Source organism: Anoplopoma fimbria, chromosome 1, assembly GCF_027596085.1.
Source record: "Anoplopoma fimbria isolate UVic2021 breed Golden Eagle Sablefish chromosome 1, Afim_UVic_2022, whole genome shotgun sequence".
Taxonomy (NCBI): domain Eukaryota; kingdom Metazoa; phylum Chordata; class Actinopteri; order Perciformes; family Anoplopomatidae; genus Anoplopoma; species Anoplopoma fimbria.
This window is the reverse complement of record NC_072449.1, coordinates 20657005-20677833: the sequence shown is the minus strand read 5'-3', so window position 1 is coordinate 20677833 and position 20829 is coordinate 20657005. Positions and strand designations below refer to the sequence as shown.

Here is a 20829-nt window from a genome sequence, read left to right as displayed (position 1 = left end):
ACATAACAAGTCAAAAATGTCAAAGCTGCAGGGGTGAGGAGGGTTTCTTATTTGAGTGTTAAAGCTCAATTAAAAGGAAAGATGAATCATCTTACTTGTTAACTCATCATGAATTCAGTGTTTCCTAAAGCCCCAATAGTGATGACCACTTTAAATTGTTACATATTGATATCAAGGTGTTCACATGATAGGTGTTAGACGATGGCACAATATTTTAATTTGTCAATATCTCTCTATATATCATTGTTGCTCCTATGAATCTCATCTGTCATTACCTTCCCAACCTCACATCCTTCTTATCATCCATCATTGCGTCCATCCTTACAAATAACCTTCTACTAATCCCTTATATCTTCATGGAGCCTTTATGCCATTTATGTTTCCCTCATAGATCCATCCATGCGTTTACTGTATCTCCGGTTTGTAGTGAGCCGGAGGCTAAATGGCAATCACAGTTAGAGACCCTGCAGCGGATCAAATGAGTCTGTCTAGCTGGGACCAGACCAAAGGGAAGTGGTGGCCTTGTCGTCAGCATGTGACATGGGGACCGGCTTGAGCTGCCTGACAAAACCAGTCAAGTGCAAAACTAATCTACCTATCCATTTGTCTGAGAGCAGCAGAGGCAGACGGAGGTGGTATAATTGTGCTCGGTGTTATGTGTATTGCCCCCGCTTTTTTTGTTTCTCACGGCTATGGAGGCCAGGATTCCCAGCCCATTTTTACAGCGCTCTGTCTGTCTCAAAGTTGTTTTAGATTGCACAGACATGCAGATAATTGAATGAAAAACAGTTCCTGCATAAGTAGGTGTTTGTGTGTCTGTATGTGTGTGTATGTGGGCTTAAAACCCGGCTGCATTTTATGAGCAATAATCTGTTGTTTGTGATCCTCTGTGGATGCATAGATAATGTGTCAGCAGACTGGTAGCCTGTATACTATCAAACTGTGCTCAGGGTAATCGACTGAAAGGAGGTGAGACGGAAAATAGAGGTGAAAGATGAAGCCATATTGGGGACTAACATATACATTGATGTAACCATCAAAATCCAGAACATCATGTTTTCTATCTAATATGAATCTGAATTTATACTTTAACACCTTCTGTATCATGAGAAAGCTTCGCCCACGTGAACAAAACTGTATAATATCTTCGCATTACTTAAGCATCTCTCTCCTTCCCTTTGTCCTTCTGACCAAAGCAGCCAGGTAGTTAAAATGTTAATGAGTTGGATCAGTTTAATAATGTCACAAGAGCAAGCCTCATCAATCATGGTTTCATATGGAATACCATAATGCTGATGTGAATACAGACTCAATGCAAATTAAGAGTCATTATGCCCATGGCTTTGAAAACGCTGTGGCTTCAAAAAAATGTCTTTGTACTGTTCAATGTTCTTTTCAACCTTCCGACGTATTCCCTTTATACTTTAAAAAAACTGGTATTCTTTCCTTCTTTTTAACTTCCTGTGCTGAATTCCTGTCTGTCTCTTTGAATGTGCTTCTCTCCAGGCATTTCCTTCTCGCTGCAACTTTCTGTTGTTTCCTTCTTCAGTTTCTGTCTTTCTGACAAGGAGACAGGTGTTGTTCAACACGCATTACGATACACACAAGCTTGCACACCCACACACACAAACACGCTAGCAGTGGCGTCGCAGTATCATTCTTTGTTACTATGACAATGCTGTCGCTCCCATCGAGATGTTAGTTTAGATGGGTTGAACCATGATGGCAGAGCATACTGCCTCCTCTTTACTGTTGCTTTGAGTGACTGTGTGTGTGTGTGTGTGTATGTGTTTGTGGGTGTGTGTTTGTGTTTGTGCTTGTGCGTGTGGATGTGTATTACTTATGTTGTGGTGACATTAATCTGTTTACACAGTCCCATTGTGGGGACTTGCTCTCTTCTTGGGGACAACATGCAAGCCCCTTTAATGTAAATTATTACATTTTAGGTTGAAGACTTGTTTAAAGGTTAGGGTAACATTAGGTTTAGGTTATGTTTAGGGTAAGGGTTAGAATTAGGCAAGTATATGGTTATTGTTACGGAAGCATATCAGAAAATAAATGATAATGTTTTAAACACTAAAAAAATGTAATACATTTCCTTCGATAAGATTTACATTCTCCTTTTTTATCGAGCTGTTAGCTTACCACTCGTGTTAGCCAACGCAACATTTGTAGCAGCCTTGAATGACTGTAAGCTAAATCACCTAGGAATGGATTTGGACTGGGCTGCACAGCAGTGGCAGTACATCGCTGGTACAGCCTCGGCCTTGCTGTCTCAGCTTTTCGGGCTGACCCACTGCAGGACTATAGTAGAGTGTAGCAGCCCAATGTGCTTTTGTTCTCCGCTCACCCTGGACTGGATCCCGGTATGTGCAACAGACTGCTGCCCACTGGGCTGCACAGCATGAAGAAAGACCCTACTGTAATGTACTGAGAGCTGCGTCATCCCTCTTTGGACTGACAGGCTTCTAATGACAGGAAGTCAGCTTCACATCCCTAAAATAGTAATTGAGTGATACCTGCCCTATTTTAAGGAGAGGTTGTCTCTATTCAATATATCATGGCATATTGGAATCGGATGGTAAATTATATGAAGGAAGATCTGGATTCTTCTTCATGAATACCTAATCGTGAATAAGGTTAAGGTTAAAGTGTCCTTCCAAATTATTCATAGATATTACCCTGCCAATCACTTATGCAGAAGCATAAACACAAATGTTGTTGGAAAAAATATTTTATAAATACAACAATAAAAACATCTTTTGTTTGTTTTCATGAGATAGAGCAACATGTTAAACAGCTTTCTAATTCAATTAACAAAAAGGCTATTAAGACACCTAATATCTATATTCTGTTATGTTCTATAATATTTTTTGTTTAGCGAGATATACTCCTTGCCCTTTTGTTATTGTGGTATTTGTATATACTCTGGATAACAAATCTGTATTATGTTCTTTTGGTTAATAAAAAAAGAAAGTAGAGACAAGTAGCCACTGGATTAAATGTGAGGTTTATACCCAGTAAAAAGTCATGAAATAACAGCAGCAGCGATGCAGTCAGCATTGTGTGTCGCATTTGAAATGGGAATTCAATGTGGGGGAAAATAACCAGTGGTTCCACCCTTTTCACATTTATTTACTGTTATAGAAGATTTTATTCATAAGGCAAGCCCCCCCCCCACACATTTAATTTATCGTCACTATAGTTTCCATTAAGCATGTGAAGCTGAGGTCAGCAGTTCACGCTGGGTGTGTTCTCTAATCTAATCACAATCTGATGAAAATCCATAATCCAGACTTCTCACTAACTCAAATTAGTTAGTTACACACCGATCTTTCCCAGGAGCACCACTGATTCCAATAAAATGCTTTGATTTCCCTCCTTACTGTCTTTCATCTTTTTAATTTGTGTGCTTGTGCCTTGTTAGGTGGTTCATCTTAATGCTTCAGTCCTGTTTCCTTTTTCCTATCAGCCTGTACTCAATGCAGGTTGAGATTACTCACATGACTTCCCATCCAGGAGACTGTATGTAAACCAAACGGCTTAATCATAAGTGTCCGCGCATATGTGTTTACACAAGCTACATTTAATTCTCTTGTGTACGTGCATCTTCACATTTGTGTGTCACATGTATCCTCTACCGCAGGCCTCATCTTTTCCTAATTAGTGTGTGATCGATAGCTCGTTGTTGTGATGCTGTGCTTGGGGAGCCGTGTCAGAGCAGGGGAACAATGACATTTCAGCGGACAGGGATTACTCTGTTGACCTTATTGTTGTGATTAGAATTCAGCCCCAGCTCCCCAAGAGATGACCTCACCTTGTTCACACTGCGCCGGGATGCTGGAGGTTGTTCTAAACTCGTTCTTCTCCTCCACTCCTCTCTCTCTTTTCATTACATCCACTGCTCACTTCTGAAATATTTTCACCAAGTGTATTTCTTTTTTTTTCCACAAGCATGGCTTCATCTTGCTTTTGAATTAATGCCACTTCCATCTTTACATGTTTACTGATCTTTTGCTACACTGTCATCTCAAGATTATTTATCACACGATTTGCAACTTGTGTTATAGCTTTCTCTTGCTTTTATGTTTGTGTAGGTATCTGTGTGTGTGTGTGTGTGTGTGTGTGTGTGTGTGGGGGGGGGGGGGGGTTGTGGAGAAGTGCATGTGTGTTTTGCACACTTGATAGAACAAGAGCATAAAGCAATATCTGTGACAGCTGTTTGTGATTTATTCAACAAGCCAGTGCACTCAGTTATTTTCTGACTGTTTTTTTTTCAGTTAACTCTTATGTGTTCTCAAGTAATCTCCAAAACCCAAGCAGAGAGAATCATACACATCCTTTTTTTAAGTGTCGCACATGAGCTGCAATAGAGAAGAACTGTAAGAGGAAAAAGTGAGGGTGAGGGTGTCCTCCATCAACTCTACTATTTTTCCGGGTGGCTCCCTCTTTCTCTAGAGAGTAGTTTTTACATTGCATTTAGACTGTGATGTCTGGCTGAAGCAAGTAGAGCCTGAAAGACAAAAGGAAAAAGGGAGCGTCACAGCTGGGCAAAGATGATTGCATAGTGTTTTGTCGCATCAACTGGCCTGAAAAGCAATATATGAATATATGTTTATTTCTCAGCAACTGAGACTTTGATTCGGGGAACAGATATTGCTGTTTTGATCTTCTAATGTTTTTTATGCTTATAGCACCAACCAAATTCCTAAAACCTTTATTGTATATAGAAACAGCAGCCATTTCAGAAGTGCTGACAAACTGGGCACATAAAACCAAAACTATATGCAGGGGTAGATACCACCAATGATGTGTCATTTACAACTAATGATATAGTCAACTGAGGGGTTCCAAGAGTGTTCCCTCTGCAGGTCAGATTTTGAAAAGTTCCATGCCAAAGTGCAGTGCAATTACACACTGTGATCCATTGTGGTTACCGTCACTAAATCATGCACAAGCAACACCAGGCTGCTTCAAAATAACCACCCGTCATGTTATTCGTTTTAACTGTAATTTATGTAATTACATTTTACTACAGATTAAGTAACTGAGCATGTGCTTATTGTGTGGATCACTGTGTTGCGTCAATAACGTAATGACCAGACTTTGAGTGAGAAATTCGAATTATACAGCCAAATCATCTGCCTCTAGCTACATAGTTGTTTTGCCATCTGTTTGCACCACACTTCTCTGACTCTGCAGAAAATGAAACACTTGTTCAAGAAGCTCATCTGCATTCTGCTTGCTTGATAAGCCATGTTCCACATGTGCCATTTGCTAGTTTCCATCCAAATGAAGTGCAAAATTCAAAGGACTTTCCACACAGATCTGATGTTTAATCAGCTGCAATTTTTTTTTACCTCTCCAGTGGAGCTGAAGTTTAATTCACATGCTTCAGGTACTATGTACTACGTGAATTATTTGTCTTGATTAGCCTGTTTTGGTTGCACGTTTGTCAAGTTTTGCTTTAAACAATATTCCAACTTTTCCACCTCAGCAAAGAGTGGAAAAGTTGGAAGTTCATAAAAAGACTTGAGTGAGACGCTCCTCATTTGATTATTACAGCTGTTTTAAACAGTTTCAATCATGTAATGTGGCTGGTTCAGAGGATAATCATTGATTACCACATGCTCAGATTTATATTCAATTCTCCGAAAACCTTTTGCACTTATTGTGTTGAACGCATATGAACAAACTTAGATACATCTATCAGCACAGGCTACCAGAATGGAAAGCATGAGGTTTCCCTCCTTCTCATGCACAAGTGTTTCAGCCTCTTTGCGTTTTTGTGCACGCTCAGCGGCTTGTTTGTTTATGCTCACTCAATTAAATATCATCTGATGGCATGTCCACTCATACCGAGCCGTGATTCTTGTCTGAAGGGTTCAGCGGTTGAATGGCAGTGCAGGGTTTTCATCGTCAAAGCTGAATTACCGGGTGACTGGCACACATATCAGGGATTTGGCCCAGAGTGGCCCAGTAACTGCAGGGGTGTATAATGGAGCGCCAGCAGCAGGTGAGGGTGCAGGATTTAGGATTTAGTCGCAGCGTTTTGGTTCCGCTGGGAGGGCATGGAGTCAGTTGGTGGTGGGAAGCACCTGTTTGCTGTCCGCTCTGCTTATCAGAGGCATTTTTCCAGCTAACAGAACACAGCCAGCCTGTCACTATGCAGAGGAGAGGAGAGGAGAGGAGAGGGAGAGGAGAGGAGAGGAGAGGAGAGGAAAGGAAAGGATAGGAGAGGAGAAGGAGAGGAGAGGAGAGGAGGGAGAGGAGAGGAGAGGAGAGGAGAGGAGAGGAGAGGATCTCATTAGTACACTGGATGCCAGGGAGGGATAACGGTATAATGGTGACAGTAGTGAGAGAGGAGGACAGCTGTGGAGCGATGGCATTGAAAATAGAGATGGAGTGGTGAAGAGTTGGATGGCAATGGAGGAGCGTTCTGAGCCTTGAGAATTCCTCTGTAGCCTCCCACCGCTGCCAGGTTAGTGATAACATGCATGAGTAGACCTTAGGTAAAAGAAGATGGGAAGATGAGGAGAGAGGGAGGATGGGAAAAGCAGGGCAAAATTGACAGATTGAAAGGAGCAAAGTGGTCTGAGAGCCTCCCACATCCTCCCTCCCCTTCAGTCCACACAGGGGGGCCTGCTAAGGATGTTAGTGTCCATTAAAATTGCAGCATGTTTACATAAACCTAACACAGCCAATGCTGTCTTTACCTCCTACCTTATCCTTCCCTCCTACCAACACAAATAGCAGCAAACAATAATTCAGTTTATTTACTGATGACCAAGCTTTTAAGTGTAAATTAACATACACTTTAAACTTTAATCCCCCATGCCAAGTGACAGGTATAGCAGTTTCTCTCATAATCTCCCAGTGACCTGCCTTGTCCGTAAATAAGAATAATCAGGTTCCATTTAAGTGCTGCAAATGGGAAACTCTCTAACATTACTGTCAGTGGTTCCTGAGCTGGCTAGCAATGTGTTAAATGAAGCACAAAGTTGCAGAGTCATGCACACAGACAAACACACCTGCATGCACACTCTTCACCTAGCAGCTACCATATTGATGTGCTACCCTACTGTTTAGCTTTTGAATGATTCAACACACTCTATTCTAAGGTCCATTTGCTGTCTGATTCCTTTTGTGATGGTGGTTTTCTCAATATTCGGCTGATGATGCCTCCCCCTGTCTCTGCCAGAGAGCTGTGGGCTTGGTGCCCTCATGCCTATTTACTCCCAGCACCCTCCCGGCCTGCATAGAGCATCAGAGATGGCACATAGAGCCTGGAGGAGAGAGATGAAGAGAGGTGGTGAATGTAGAATACAAAAGACTAGAAAGCCAGAAGAATAAGGCCAGTGACTATGAAAAAAGGCATTTAAGTGTTTCATTGACAAGCTCTGATGAAGGATAAATGTGACAAATGAAAGGGAGCCCATGAGTAGTTCTGAGTGGGGAGGGGGCTCATCATGATCGAGGTGATAAGGTCCCATTCAGGTTTACTCTGTGCCAAAATGGCCGAGGTAACATCCTCGCTCTTCAGTTCCTGGGCTTTGGCACTGCCACTGACAGGGCATGCATCTCTGCAGGAGTGGCTGTTCACCATTATGGCTCTCTCAACAGTTCAGGCTGGATTGCCTCTTGTACATTATTGCCTTTCAGTCGATAAAATGTTCAAACCTTCAGAGTGAGGTTTTCTGCAGGTGCCATTGGATGTATTGGTCTTATTTTAAAAGAACAAATCCTGCACACCGCTCTGGCTCAGCATCATTTGAGTCACAAATATTTTGATTCTGCTGGATCTCATTCAAAGCATTTCTCTGGTCATCTCCCTTGCCAATCCACCTGCCCATTGGTCAACACAGCAGAGGTACATTAACAAAGCATGTGTCGGTGGGTCTCTGCAGAACAGTTTTATTAACAAATGACGGATGTAATTACGGAATCCAAACCATTGTTTCATAGAAACTCTGGCAATCTATTCATTGATTCTCCCATTATCCATGCTCTGTGGTCATGGATTAGCTCTAATCATCACTGTTGTATTATATAATCCACTTCAAAAAGAATGCTATTATGATTTAAACTGCTATAATCTGATCTCATTTCCTCCACTGTCTCCTCAATTACTTCATAATTTAGCTAAACTCTGAATGTGTTTTATATCTGCTTCAAAATGGGGAGTGTGAATATGCTGCAGTACTGATTCGGAGTCAGTTTTAATTACTTACAGAATATTTGTGGTCCTAAATGTGCATGCCAATGTTACCTTAACATATATAAGAGAGACAAGAATTTGAAAGAAAGAAAACATTTACTGAATGTGTTGAAAAGAGGGAAACTGATAAATGCTGCATGGTTGATATGCAATTGTGATAGGGCCCATTGACTTCTAAATGGTTTCTTTTTGATTATCTATGACCCCCTGCAGGAAAAAGGTTGTTAAAATCCAAAAGCCTGGTGATAACCACGGTTGCCAAGATCATAATTCATCCAGTCAAAGATACTAGGTAATAGACACAGACATGAAAACCTAAATAATGAGAAGGGCAGCAAATTAAATTTGACTTTAAAGTCAAAGAAATATTACATGAACAGTATACAGTATCAAGCGTGAAAGTATGCACCTAATGATATTAGAAAATAAAAAGCCTGAAGGTAAACCTTCACCTTGACGATGGCTGCACTTTTGGGAAACTAATAAGGTATAATATTTAACATTTTCACATTAGAATGTCTAAAAACAACAAGACCAATGTTATATACTGTATATTATTGTGTTGTTTACTGACATTATACCAAATGTTTACAATAATAACCCAAAGAAATCTGTAATATTATTCAAGGTTAGGGTGTGTGTCATTTGGTCGCCTGTCAATGGCATCATTAACTCTTTAAGTCGTCAAGCCCCTCTATTGTTTACTGTTGTTGTGATGGAGTATAATTATTCATTGAAGGATGCTGCATGTTCTGTGCCGAAGCTGTCCCAGTTAAGCGCAAACGTACGGGTGAATTAAATAACCGTAGAAGATTATGGGACAAGGAGAGAGGTTAAAAAGGGGTAAATATTGGTGTGGCAATCCCAATAGGGAGAAGGCTAATGTTACTTTCATTAAAGTGAAACATCATAACATGAACTCACTAAACGTGACTAAATGTAACGTGAATAAAACTTTAACACATTACCAAGTCGGTGAACATGAAACGCCTGAGACAAGTCAGATTGATGTTCATGGGAAATGGTGTTTGTTTAACAATGAAAACAACAACTCCCATGGTACCATGCTACTTCACGACATCGTCAAAGTCCGTCTTTTGGTATCATTTTAATTGAGAGACGTCTAGCTGCAGAAATATAATATTGTGCGTTTAACAACTACCTGTTAAAGCTGGAAGAATTTTTCAAATTTAATTATTACAGTAATATTTGCTCATATTATCCTTTTGGGCAGCAGAACCAGTGGTTATAGTGTGTATTACTGTATATTTAATTATGCATTCAGGGAGAAAGACTGTGAATAAGTTTGTGCACACTATTAGGCTTGGGCTAATTAAATTACCATGCTTTTGGAACTGAGAAAACAATTAGAGAGGCTATGGGCTGAAAGGATGGAGACAGAACTGATACTCACCAAACAAAAATACCATGATATTAGAGAAGCTGCAATACAATTCATGTAAATTGAATAGAAAATGTAACCTAAGTCTGGGATATTACTGAAGAATCCTTTCAGGAATAACTTTGTTTGAATAACAATTTACTCCAACAAGATAGAACTTGAAAAATACCTTTACGGATAAAATATACAGCAAATAAGCAAGGCAACATGCCGATGCAGTAATGGGTTCACATGTGAAATCCATATGGAGGAGCTACTACCGTCTGTTGAATGAACATTCAACTGTTGATGTCAGTGGGAAACACATATTCTCTGTGATTAAAATCTGTGTAAATCTAAGGAAGTGTTTTTGTTTGAATTCACAATGTTAATCATGTGTTTAGGATACTTACAGTTAAATGTGTGTTTATGAGACAATGTACTGACTATCATTTCTACCACTGTATACATTATGGACAGCTATGCCCACAAGTGACAGCATGTGTCGACATCGCATCCCATCTTTTGTTTTAGATGCCTAACCAAATTGCAGTTTGGTTAGAAAACCTCTTGTGACAGAACAACAAGATTGCTGCTGGGTTCATTCACACAGCACGGCACTGTTATTCTGTTGCTGCCTGGTCCCGCTCTCTTGCCATCTTTGCAATGATGAGTTATGAGGCAGCGTCTGAGTGTGATGCAGTAGTATTTCACACCTGGCAGTCCAGGAGGGATCAATAATTGATCTAGACAGTGTGCCACCACCTGCCAGGATCCCTCAGGGTTCACATGCGCACACATGTATAACCAGAAAACAGGTGAGCACACACACACATCTCTTTTTCTCCAATTACTGTAATGATCCATACACAGCCAACATGAGAAAATGGAGTTGTCACTCAGTCACATTACAGCTGATCAGATGTCAGAGTGTGCTTAACCTCGGCAACACCCTGGAGACCTGGCAGATGACATATCAGCCTCTGAGGTCAAACTGTGCAAAATGTAGATCATCAGTTGTTGTGTGTTGATGCTGGGCTGGTACTGAAACCTAGAAACTCTATGATTTCCATGCCTTTTTTTGCAAACAACTTAAGAGGTGGAATCTTTTCACAGATGTGTGCAGAAAATCGATTTGCTGCAAAACTAGAGAACAGTCTCCTATTTTCATAGCAACCATCAACCCCTTTTCCCTATCTTTTCTATCTTATTCAGGCTTTCCCGGTTTAATTTGCTCCTTAAATCAACTGGATGTTAAGTTGTTTATGAGAGAAGCTGGAAAACAGCAGGTGCGAGGCCGGCTCAAAACACCAGAGAAGTGATCCAATTTGGTGTGGGCAGTAAATTGTGTGGACATCTGTGCAGTGCACGGCGCGGAGCTGAGCACAGGGCAGCGTAGATGCATATCTCTGCCTGGCTGTACTGCTCACAGGGCACAGAAACAGACCGTGGAGGGGTGCCAGGCAGGCAGCAGTGAGAGGGACTTGGATTATGGGACCTGACACGCTCTCAGAGTCTCCATCTTTATATCTGCCTTTTTAAACCAACTTGGATGTTGTCTGCCGCTTTGCAGAAGTAATAGGGTGTGAGGAACATTTAGGAGTGTGAGGAGGATGAGAAAAGTCTGACCTAAAATACATCCAGTCTGTTAGTGATGTGGAAATTAATACAAAACTGTTAGAAATCTCACCATGCCCGTCATATAAACCATCAGGTCTCTCCCTTGTAATCCTTGAAAATGGTCTTCATGTGTAACTTTCTTTTACCTGTCTGGTTGTAACATAACAACAATGTCCGTCACCGCAGACTGCTTGTACTGCTGTGAGTAAAGCAGCAACTAGAGACATTACTAGTGTGGCTCATCCACAGCAGGAACATCACACTGTCCCGGACCTGAATCCTCTCTAAGCCCCAAAGGACACGTCTCCTGGCAGGGCTAATTGAACAGATTACAAACATTCCCTTCTTTCCCTCTAATTGGCGTTAGTGTGCCGTGGACCAAATGGGTCTGGACCAGGTCTCGGTCCTCCACCCTTGCAGGCAATTAAGATCTCCTTCCACAGCAGTGACTCTGGTCATAACTTCATTAAGAACTTGGCTGACTTTCTCCAGCTCAGCTGGTTCCAGTCTCCCCCAGGAGTTTTGGTCTGCATTAAGCTTCCCTAAAGCGTTAAGATCTTTGATTGGATTTTACATTTTCTTTATAGATTTCACAGCTGCTAGTTGTTTCAGAAAATGCTTTTGCTTTTTCATTTTCTCCGCTATATGTATTTATATGTGTCCACACTGTATTGGATTTGATGTATTATGCTTGTCATCATCATCCCCTTACTCGTAACTGTAGACTCAGAAACTATAATTTTCATCAGCACGAGCACGGCCGTAATCACTCTGATTTCTGTAGTGATTCAGTCAACATTATCATTAGCGACATTTTCATCTTCCCCGACTTCTTCATCACTGTAATTCTCTTCCTCCTCCCCCTCAGTTATACTATTGCCTCCCCCTTCATCATATTTATCGCTGTTTGTTTCCCGCTCTCACTTTCTTTATGGCTATGTCCATATGTACATATTCTGGTCTTTTCTGTAATTGCTAGTTTGGATTCAAGGCTTCTTGATGAATGCTTGGCTGTTTGAAATGCGGCCTTACACTGAACAATCTATTTAGCCTCTATAAACCAAGCAAGATTTAGTAAATTTGGTAAGTCTGAGTCTGTCCTTATTGGGGAGACAAGCTGTACTCTGCAGACACTATACTGCCGATGTGCTTCTCATTTAAATTAAACTAATAGCTGTGAGTGCTTCTATATACATTGGACAAGATGTTGCTCTCCCAATTCATTTCACACTTCGTAGGCAAGCGAAATTGTTGGCTGATTTGCAGTATGAAAGGGAAGATCAATATATTGCAGCCAGGTATTACGTGTGCAATCCAATACAAGCGCTCGGGTTCGGCAGATTGTGTAAAAACAATTATAAAAACATAATACAACGGTGCATGGTGGTGGTTATGCATCATAGCACATGAATGCATATCAGATCCAAAATGATACATGTGCTGGGGTTTGCACACACACATGCATATCGTTGCCTTGGAAATTAAGAGCAGCCAGGTTTATATGCACACACTCCTGTTTGTTCCGCTCCTCTTCACTCAGTCACTGATTTGAATGGAGTAAATCATCATTTTGTTTAGGAAGGAGATTGATGGCAGGTCTCAATGCTTTGGCCAGCGTTTCTATTTAGAACGACAGGTCAGTCGGCCAGTTAAGGAGCCATTCTCCATTCGGGCTATCTGACATCTCTATTCATCATCAAACAGTCTGCCTCCTGCTGCTGCGGTCTCAAGGCGCATACTGCTTTGTGTGGCACTTTGTTGCAGCAAATGGGGGAAAAAGGTGTTTGTCCACGTATGGCTGGCGAAATGTTACAATAGAGTTATGCTGGGATTTATGTCCGTTTATTACAATAGCTCTGGGTGTACTAGGTCATTGTGGGTAATGCTGCAAGATTGTTTCATGGTAATATTGAATTTTTGAATGTTGAAGTTCCTTTTGTGGCATAAAGGTAATAAACCTTAAATTCAAAATCATACTTTACACTGATTTGTCACATTGATATTTTACACATTTTATGAGAATTGTTGAAAAGAATATTTATATATATATATATATATATATATATATATATATATATATATATAGCTGTTAGTGCTTCTCTAGTTGTATTTCTTTTTTCAAAACAAAACAATTGACATTTTCAGACACTTCAAATCCATCATAACCCCTTTGTGTTTTCGTTTTCTGAAAAGATTATTTCCATTTAATATATAAATGTAAATGTATATATATGTAACAAGTTAAGCCCTGCAATACTATAGAAGACTTATTTATGTGCGAATACAACACTGTCAGGAAAAGTTTGCCACGTTTTCTAGTCTGTTATAGAAATTCTCAATAGACAAGATTAAACAAAATAAAACACAGAGAAACACCCAGTGTTTCCGAGTCAATAATAGGTTGGTGAATGTTAACAGTTTTCCAATTACCCTAACATGTAGGCATCACTTTCTTAGAGCCCAGAACATAAGACTCTTCCTGGCTTAAGGTATAGTAATAGGGAGTATGTGTAGACGCAAGGGAGTCCTTTAAGTGGTACAAGTGCTTTTAGGGGATATCTTTAAAAGGTATACATGAAGTATAAAGACTTCTTTCATGACAGCCTGAATTGTTGTTTTTTTTCTTTTTTGAAAAAGACATGACATTGTGAAAGAGACCTGGGTGTTGAGTCTACTGTCAGGCCTCTCATGGCTCCTTGTCTCTCATAACCAGGCCGGACATTTCCCATCTGCAGGTCTGATCTTGTACGATAGTCATGTTTCGGATGCCTCATTTTCTGTCGTCTGGTTCGACCCGAGTCTTATTTCAAGGTGAGTTCTTCCCCTCGGTCCCTGAGAAGAGAGGGGGAGAGGTAAAAGTGAGAGGTAGAATCCTCCAAGGTCACTTTCAGTGTCTCTCCGTCAGAGTTGGTGAGTTCCTGACAAGGCAGAGACAGTTTCAATTTCTCACCAACTGTCAAGAGCTCCCTGTTTTTTAAACGCATGTGAGACGGATATAAGCAGAGGAAGATGTTCCCTGACTTTTTGGTATTATCTGAGGGCCATTCTTTTCTCCAGCCTTATCTCTCTGTCAGTAATGGGCCTTCAGTGATTCCTGCCAGATAGCTGCTGTGGATGGACTGTTAGGCACACAGATAGAGCAAAGCTTTTCCAGATACTGTGGATCTACACCTGGCTGTTTTTCCACATGTCTCTGCCCCTCGGTGATTGGTAAATCCCATTGAATGGCAGTTTGACAGACTGGCACCTCTGCCTCTTGGTAGATTGTGGTAGGGTTGGGTCGCCTGAAGTGTTGCACGGTGAACTTTCTTTGACCATTTGACCACCTTCTAAATCAAAAGTGAAGTCTTCTTCTTCTTCCAGGTGTGAATAAAACATGGGTTTAAGAGCTTTGATGTACAATCTTTTGGACATCTTCATATGGCGCTCCTGACTTTGAGCTTGTTGCTGCTTTTATTGTTTGATGGAACAAGGATACCACGTCAAAAGCTATTTTCAGTTAGCGTTGACACTAAAGGGAAATGCAAACTTCAAAGAAAGCACACTGTGCGTGCATGTAAGTGTGCAAGAGTGCCATAACAATGTTGGTCTCCTGTTGATAAGTTAATGATCAGTTAATTGCCTGGTGAGCACATGAACCCACAGTCCTCCCATTCTTTCCAAGAAAAATAAATCTGAAAAGTAGCTTATCCTCCCTAAAAGCATTAAGCACAAGCCTTCACTTTACATCACTATGACCGATTCATGTTTGAGGAATTGGGGAGAATAAGCAGAGGGGAGGAGTGGAAGGGCTGATAACGGAGTTGAAAGCAGTGGCGGCGGGGAGTGAGAGTAGCAGCAATGGGCTGGACTCCTGCTGTCTTCTCTTTGGGGAGATCCCCACTGGTGCCGTCCCTACTGTAGTGTAGGGAGAGGCTCAGCCAGGGGTCTTTGAAGTACATCTCTGTTATTACATGGACTGGTTTGTCCTTTGTGCTGCTTTTATGCAATCAATGCACCATATCTGAGGACGACTCCCATCCCTCAAACAACTACAAATCTAGGCTGAGCGGAGAAAGATTCCCAACAATGCGACTGAAGCACAACACAGCGCTTTTGTATTTCCAAATGTTTGGCTTACCACTCGAGAGACGCAAATCCAATTTTGAATCATAACGCTTGTTATTCAAATGCTTTGGAGTATGTTTTAGTCCTACTGTGGATGAGTTCCGTTTGCCACTAACATTTAACTTGATCACCATATCGAAATATGTAAATTACCAGCTGTTGCGAGAAGAAACAGAATGCGACATGAAGATATCATGCCATGTTGGTGTTAACCCCTCTTTAGTTCTGACACTGCAGCTGCCATCTGTGTGTATGCGTGTGTGTGTTAACTCATATGTCTTGCACAGTGTTTTTTATCAAGCGAGAGCAATGTAAAATAGATTCCCTTGTACAGTATATTGGCAAAAGAACTGTCTCCGCTGTCTATGATCAATGGATCAACAAGATATTAACGAACAAATTTCCTGCAAACTGACTATTTAATTCTTTGTGAAGTATTGGTTCTCTTTTTTTTTTTCAAAAGTGTCAAGATGGGTTGATAATGGTAATTTTCCAAGGCTGTAGTGTGTGGTGGTTGTACTGGGTTGAATTAGAGAGGTTTGATATTCTGCCCAACTTAATTAGAAAACTCTAGAAAGTATCGGCTAGAAAGACAGAATGCCAGTAGTGTTGAAGTTAACCTTTAATGGTATATAGATTGTGAGCTTCTTGTGCACTGTTGGGGATTCATGAAGCTCTGTTAATCGAATTTTGGAAGTCTCCAAGCAATATGTGATATTTGATGTGTAGCTGCCCTTTGTTTTGCTGAACATTTATATTTTTTTTTACAATGAAAAGTGATATTTTCAATATTACACTGTGTCTAGACTGTGCTTACCTTTTAAATGCAACCTGCTTTTGTGAACAACGTTATGAGTTACACCATCTCAACCCAAATCAAACATTATAACCGTCAGAATTAAATGAATGCAGGGATGTTGCACTGGATTGCATTATACAAGTGTACAAAACTCTGATGAAAATGATAGCCATTGCTTGGAATATGTGAACATGGTAGATATAACATTAGCGATCTCTCAAGTTTTTTTTTGTTTTTTTTTATGTGATAGAAAACCAATTTGGAAATATTCTATATTCAGATCACCAGAAGTATGTTTAAATAAATGAACGAGATAGTTTTTCCCTCTGTATTCCTCTCACTCCCTCTCTTTGGAGGTCAGTGGGTGCAGAAGGTTGGGCTTTAGTTGTGTTCTGTCGTCACTTTCTCCTCAGAGCTGCAGGCTGCGACAGAGAGAGACGGCTTTCATTATAGAGAGAGAGAGAGAGAGAGAGAGAGAGAGAGAGAGAGAGAGCCTCTCCAAACACACAACCTGCGCCAGCCAGCAGAGCAGCACGCGTGTGTCTTTTTTCTTTTTGCGCTTAGTTGTAAGTCTTGTTTCTTAGGTAGTAACTAAGTGAAAGAAGCCACACCTGGTTGGGACGCACTTTTACCCAGAGCCTCTTCATTTTCCAGTAGACGTGGTGGGAGCTAGAGAGCGCGTATACGGGTCTGGACTGGTCGGGCATCTCTGCGTGTGCCCGGGGAGGGGGAGGAAAAGAAACGGCGTGGACCTGCTTTGGGAATTTTATTGATTTCTTTTTTTTTTTTTTAAAGACATCTAAGCTTATTTTGTCCAATCAGGACAGGCGGGACCCAAGACTCTTGGTTGTCTCCTCCGTGGACAGGCTATACACACTCAGAGCGATGACTGTACTGAATTATCCACCGGCTCTCTGTCATTTCTCCACCGAAGCCAGCCCCACCAGCATCCGCCCTTAGAATATATATATATACAGCTGCTGGGGGGGGAAACAAGTCAGCACCATCACCGGTGTCTTAACAGCTGGGGATTTACACTTTACGATGTCTTGAGACGCGACGGGGGAAGCTGCAAATATGATGACAGTGAGTATCGGCTCGTTTAAATGGCGCTGATGTTTTGCATCCAGGCTACTTTTAGCTCGTCTCCAGGGGTAGCTTTCAACCGGCGACTTCAATTTTTTGGCTGATAATAGTGTATCGAGAGGGGGGTGTCAGTGTGGGTGCGATGGTGGGATAAAAGGCGTTTCTGTCACCGATGTTGCCGGCGGGGGGGGGGGGGATATATCTGGTTCCTCCTGGGACTTTTTGGGCACATTACATCATATGAGTAGCCTATGAATGGCAGATTGAAGAAACGCACGCGTATTAACCGATTTTTATAATACTAATGTGTATTCTCAGTCAAATGTCAACCCTTGAAAATACATAGAGAGGCTATGTCACGCAACTGTCATGCGTGCAGAAATATGCCACTTGGAGTGCACATACGCTCGACGCACGCAAAGACTGGGCGTATGCGATGATGCCACCACCACCACCACCACCACCACCACCACCTAGAGAAGGACTGGCAGAGTTGTTAGGGTATCCTGTGACATAAATTAAACGCCCCCCCCCCCCCCCCTAGACACCCGCCCGGCTGCGGGGTGGGGACCGGTGCAGCTGTCAATTTGCATGTATTTCGTGGCCAAATCTCCAGCCTGTATGGTCTGCCTGCGCGTCGGTTAATCCCACAGCGGATCAGCTTTACCGCTCCCTCTCTCTCTCTCTCTCTCTCTCTCTCTCTGGTGCTGTCTCTCACTAACGCACACAAACCCACTTTAAATGATTAGGCCTACATTATTTTAATCGGGCTCATGTGACCATCATGTATTGACGCGATAATAATATCTGGAAACCCAGCGCTGTTTTTGACGCTGCACAGATCGGGAAGAGAAAGAAAGAAAGAAGAAGAAAAAAAAGGATCGGTGACCGAGAAGTGCTTTAGCGGTCGTCCTATACTTTGGAGAGGGGAAAACTCCACCCGTGTTCCCTGAATCCGTTTTTTTTTCTTTTTTTTTTTTCCCAAAAGCACTTTAAGGGTGACAAAGCCAACATGACAGGCTGGTTCACGCACCGCAGGGACCGGTGACCGTGCGGTGATCCAGCGCGGTTCATGAGCACGTCGGTAAGGTTGTTCTCCGCTGTACTGATACATTGATACAGGTCTATTGTATGATCCATAATAGTTAATACTTTTTTATGTGCATAATCGTGATCGGGGCCGTTTTGCTGTAAAAAACACAGGTCGAGGCGATTTCAGAGCATTAAGCCATAAGTAGACTGGTAATGTCCTACTGGGGCTCCATGGGTTAGTTATTAATACTGACTATCGACTCTGCCTCTGAACACCCTGGAAGTCCCAACACACCCAGTGGCAATGCAATATGTGACCAAGGCTGTTCAAATAACATTGAGAATAGTTTGAACTATCTAATCTCTCCTTGCCAAGTCAAAACATGGCTTTTGTGGCCCCATTTGTGCAGCTAAAGCAATCTGTATCCCTGTTAGACTTTTGTGGAGAAATGCAAGCTCCTCATCATAAAGTGGCTTAGGTCTCTACACCGCATCAGCAATTTGTATATCTAGTCTCCAAGTTGCTGAGTCTTTTGCTCTGTGCTTTCCCCCAACATAGATTTTTTTTTTTTCTGCGTTGTGCTTTGACGTCAACAGCCGGCACAGGTGGGGTTTAGTCGAGAAACGGTAACTAAAGAAAGCTTATTATAGGCCTAATTGGGATAATATTGTAGTACTGCAGTTTCTCCCTTTTGAGTATTGTGTAAAACTACTGTAGGTCCTCTAAACCAGCAATTAGCAATCTTCATAATTAATTTCTTTTCCAGAGCAAGTCATAATGTGGATCACGTAGGAATATGTCGTTAATTTCCCTTTGCCCTGAGAGAAATTTTGACGCTCCTTGCTTTTTCATTAACTTTTAAAAAGTGGTGTGAGGCACTATGATAATGCGCTCCTGTGGAGAAAAAGACTGATGTATAAACTCTGCAAGAGGAGGCTCAGGTCAGTTGGAGATTTGTGGAGGGTTGTAAACAACATGGACGTTTTTCCATTAGCTGTGAACTAATCAGGGAGCTGGTGATTGGGGATCAGCAGGAGCAACACAGTCAAGGTTAGACAACAACTCTGGGCTCTTCTGTCCGTGTCACAGTTCGGTGTGTATTGACATGTCAGTGTCACGTGCTCTCACCCCTCAGAACACCCGTGTTTTGTTCCTGCGGTGCTGCAGATGTAGCAGTTGGTGGTGGGATGTCATTCTGACACATCCAGCCACACGGGCGCCGCGCTCGCTGTTTGTGTCAAGTATTGCACAAGCCCACACTCACATACACATTTACCAGAGGAATGTATGCTCAGTTAGCATAGTCGAGTAATACTGAGAAGCTTTGGAGCTGCACAGTTGTATAGCAGACGACTGGACAACAAATCCAAGAGAGACCGTGACTTCAAAATTCTGTGCAGAGATTTAGTTCCTGCTTGACAGGAAGTGCTTTGTGGTTGCCGGACTCAAAACATCAAGATACCAATCTAAATCTACACACTTCCTGAAATTCTCTTTTCATTTTCCTTGTCTCCTTCCTGCTTCCCTCTCTTTTTTTTAAACTCTCATTCTTCGCACGTGCTTTTCCTTAGTTTCACTCTTTTTCTCTCTGTTCTTTTGTTGTTGCAGGATTACCGGGAGGATGGCATGGACCTGGGGAGTGACGCCTCCAGTCGCTCCAGCTCAGAGTCCAACTCCAACAAGGTCACACCTTGCTCCCCTTGTCTTGACCTGGCCACTTTGGAGGACTACAAATCCTCTCCCTCTCTGGACCTGGTCACCTTAGAGGACTATGAGGAGGACGAGGACTACCAAGAGTATAAGAAGAAGGTTATAGAAGAGTGGGAGAGCGAGTATGGGGAAGACTACACCTCTCCACAGCCTCCTGGTCAAGAGGAAGGTGGAGGAAGCGGTTTGGGAGTTGACGGCCTTGGCGAAGGCTATGGGAAAACGGTGAACAGTCGCAGCCTCGCTGAAGAATTCCAGGATGTGAAGACGGTCCCACCCCTTTCGGCCTCTGGCGGGCACACTGCCACCTCAGCTGCAGCCGTCCCTGAGGAACTGAAACAGAACGGCAATCTGATTTTACCCAGGAGCCACCAGCTCCATTCCCCCGGTACACCGAAGGGGGGCACGGGGACTCCCAAGCCCCGCCACCGAAGCTCCAGTCAAGGCAGGGGGAGCCGCATCACTGGCGGGGGTGCTGGTGGTGGTGGAGGAGGCAGTGGAGGCAGTGGAGGGACTGGGGGACGGATGGGGGGATACAAAGAGGAGGAGGTTGTAGAGGAGGAGCCTCTGCCCACCATGGACTGGGCAGCCCTGGAGAGACACCTGGCTGGGCTGCAGTGCAGAGAGCAGGAGAACCAGAACCTCAACCAGAACCAGAACCACATCATGGGCAAGACCAACTACACCTCGGTAAGTGTCTTAAGGATTTAGTTTTTTCTTTATTTTCCTGTGGGTTTCTCTGCTTGTGTGTGTCAAAGGTCATCATCTCACACAGAGTTTTCCCATGCTCTGGTGGACATCAGGAATCCAACAGTTTTCTGTTTCATATCGACCCTGGAAACATGAGGTTAGGTTAGCTGGAGTAAGGAAGAGGGATT

General features: G+C 42.4%; 1 protein-coding gene across 3 annotated transcripts in view; it reads left to right on the top strand.

The window, feature by feature from the left end:
• The first annotated feature begins 17123 nt into the window (after positions 1-17123).
• Positions 17124-20829, top strand: part of schip1 (schwannomin interacting protein 1) — a 39342-nt gene continuing 35636 nt past the window's right edge. Inside the window, exons 1-2 of one of the 3 annotated variants that reach the window (XM_054597791.1) lie at positions 17124-17211; positions 19853-20641. In XM_054597791.1, the coding sequence (XP_054453766.1) occupies positions 17203-17211; positions 19853-20641 (798 nt within the window). In that variant the 5' untranslated portion in view covers positions 17124-17202. Of the gene's footprint in view, positions 17212-18204; positions 18296-19815; positions 20642-20829 lie in introns of those variants that run through there. The other 2 variants (XM_054597799.1, XM_054597781.1) reach the window with 2 other exon arrangements.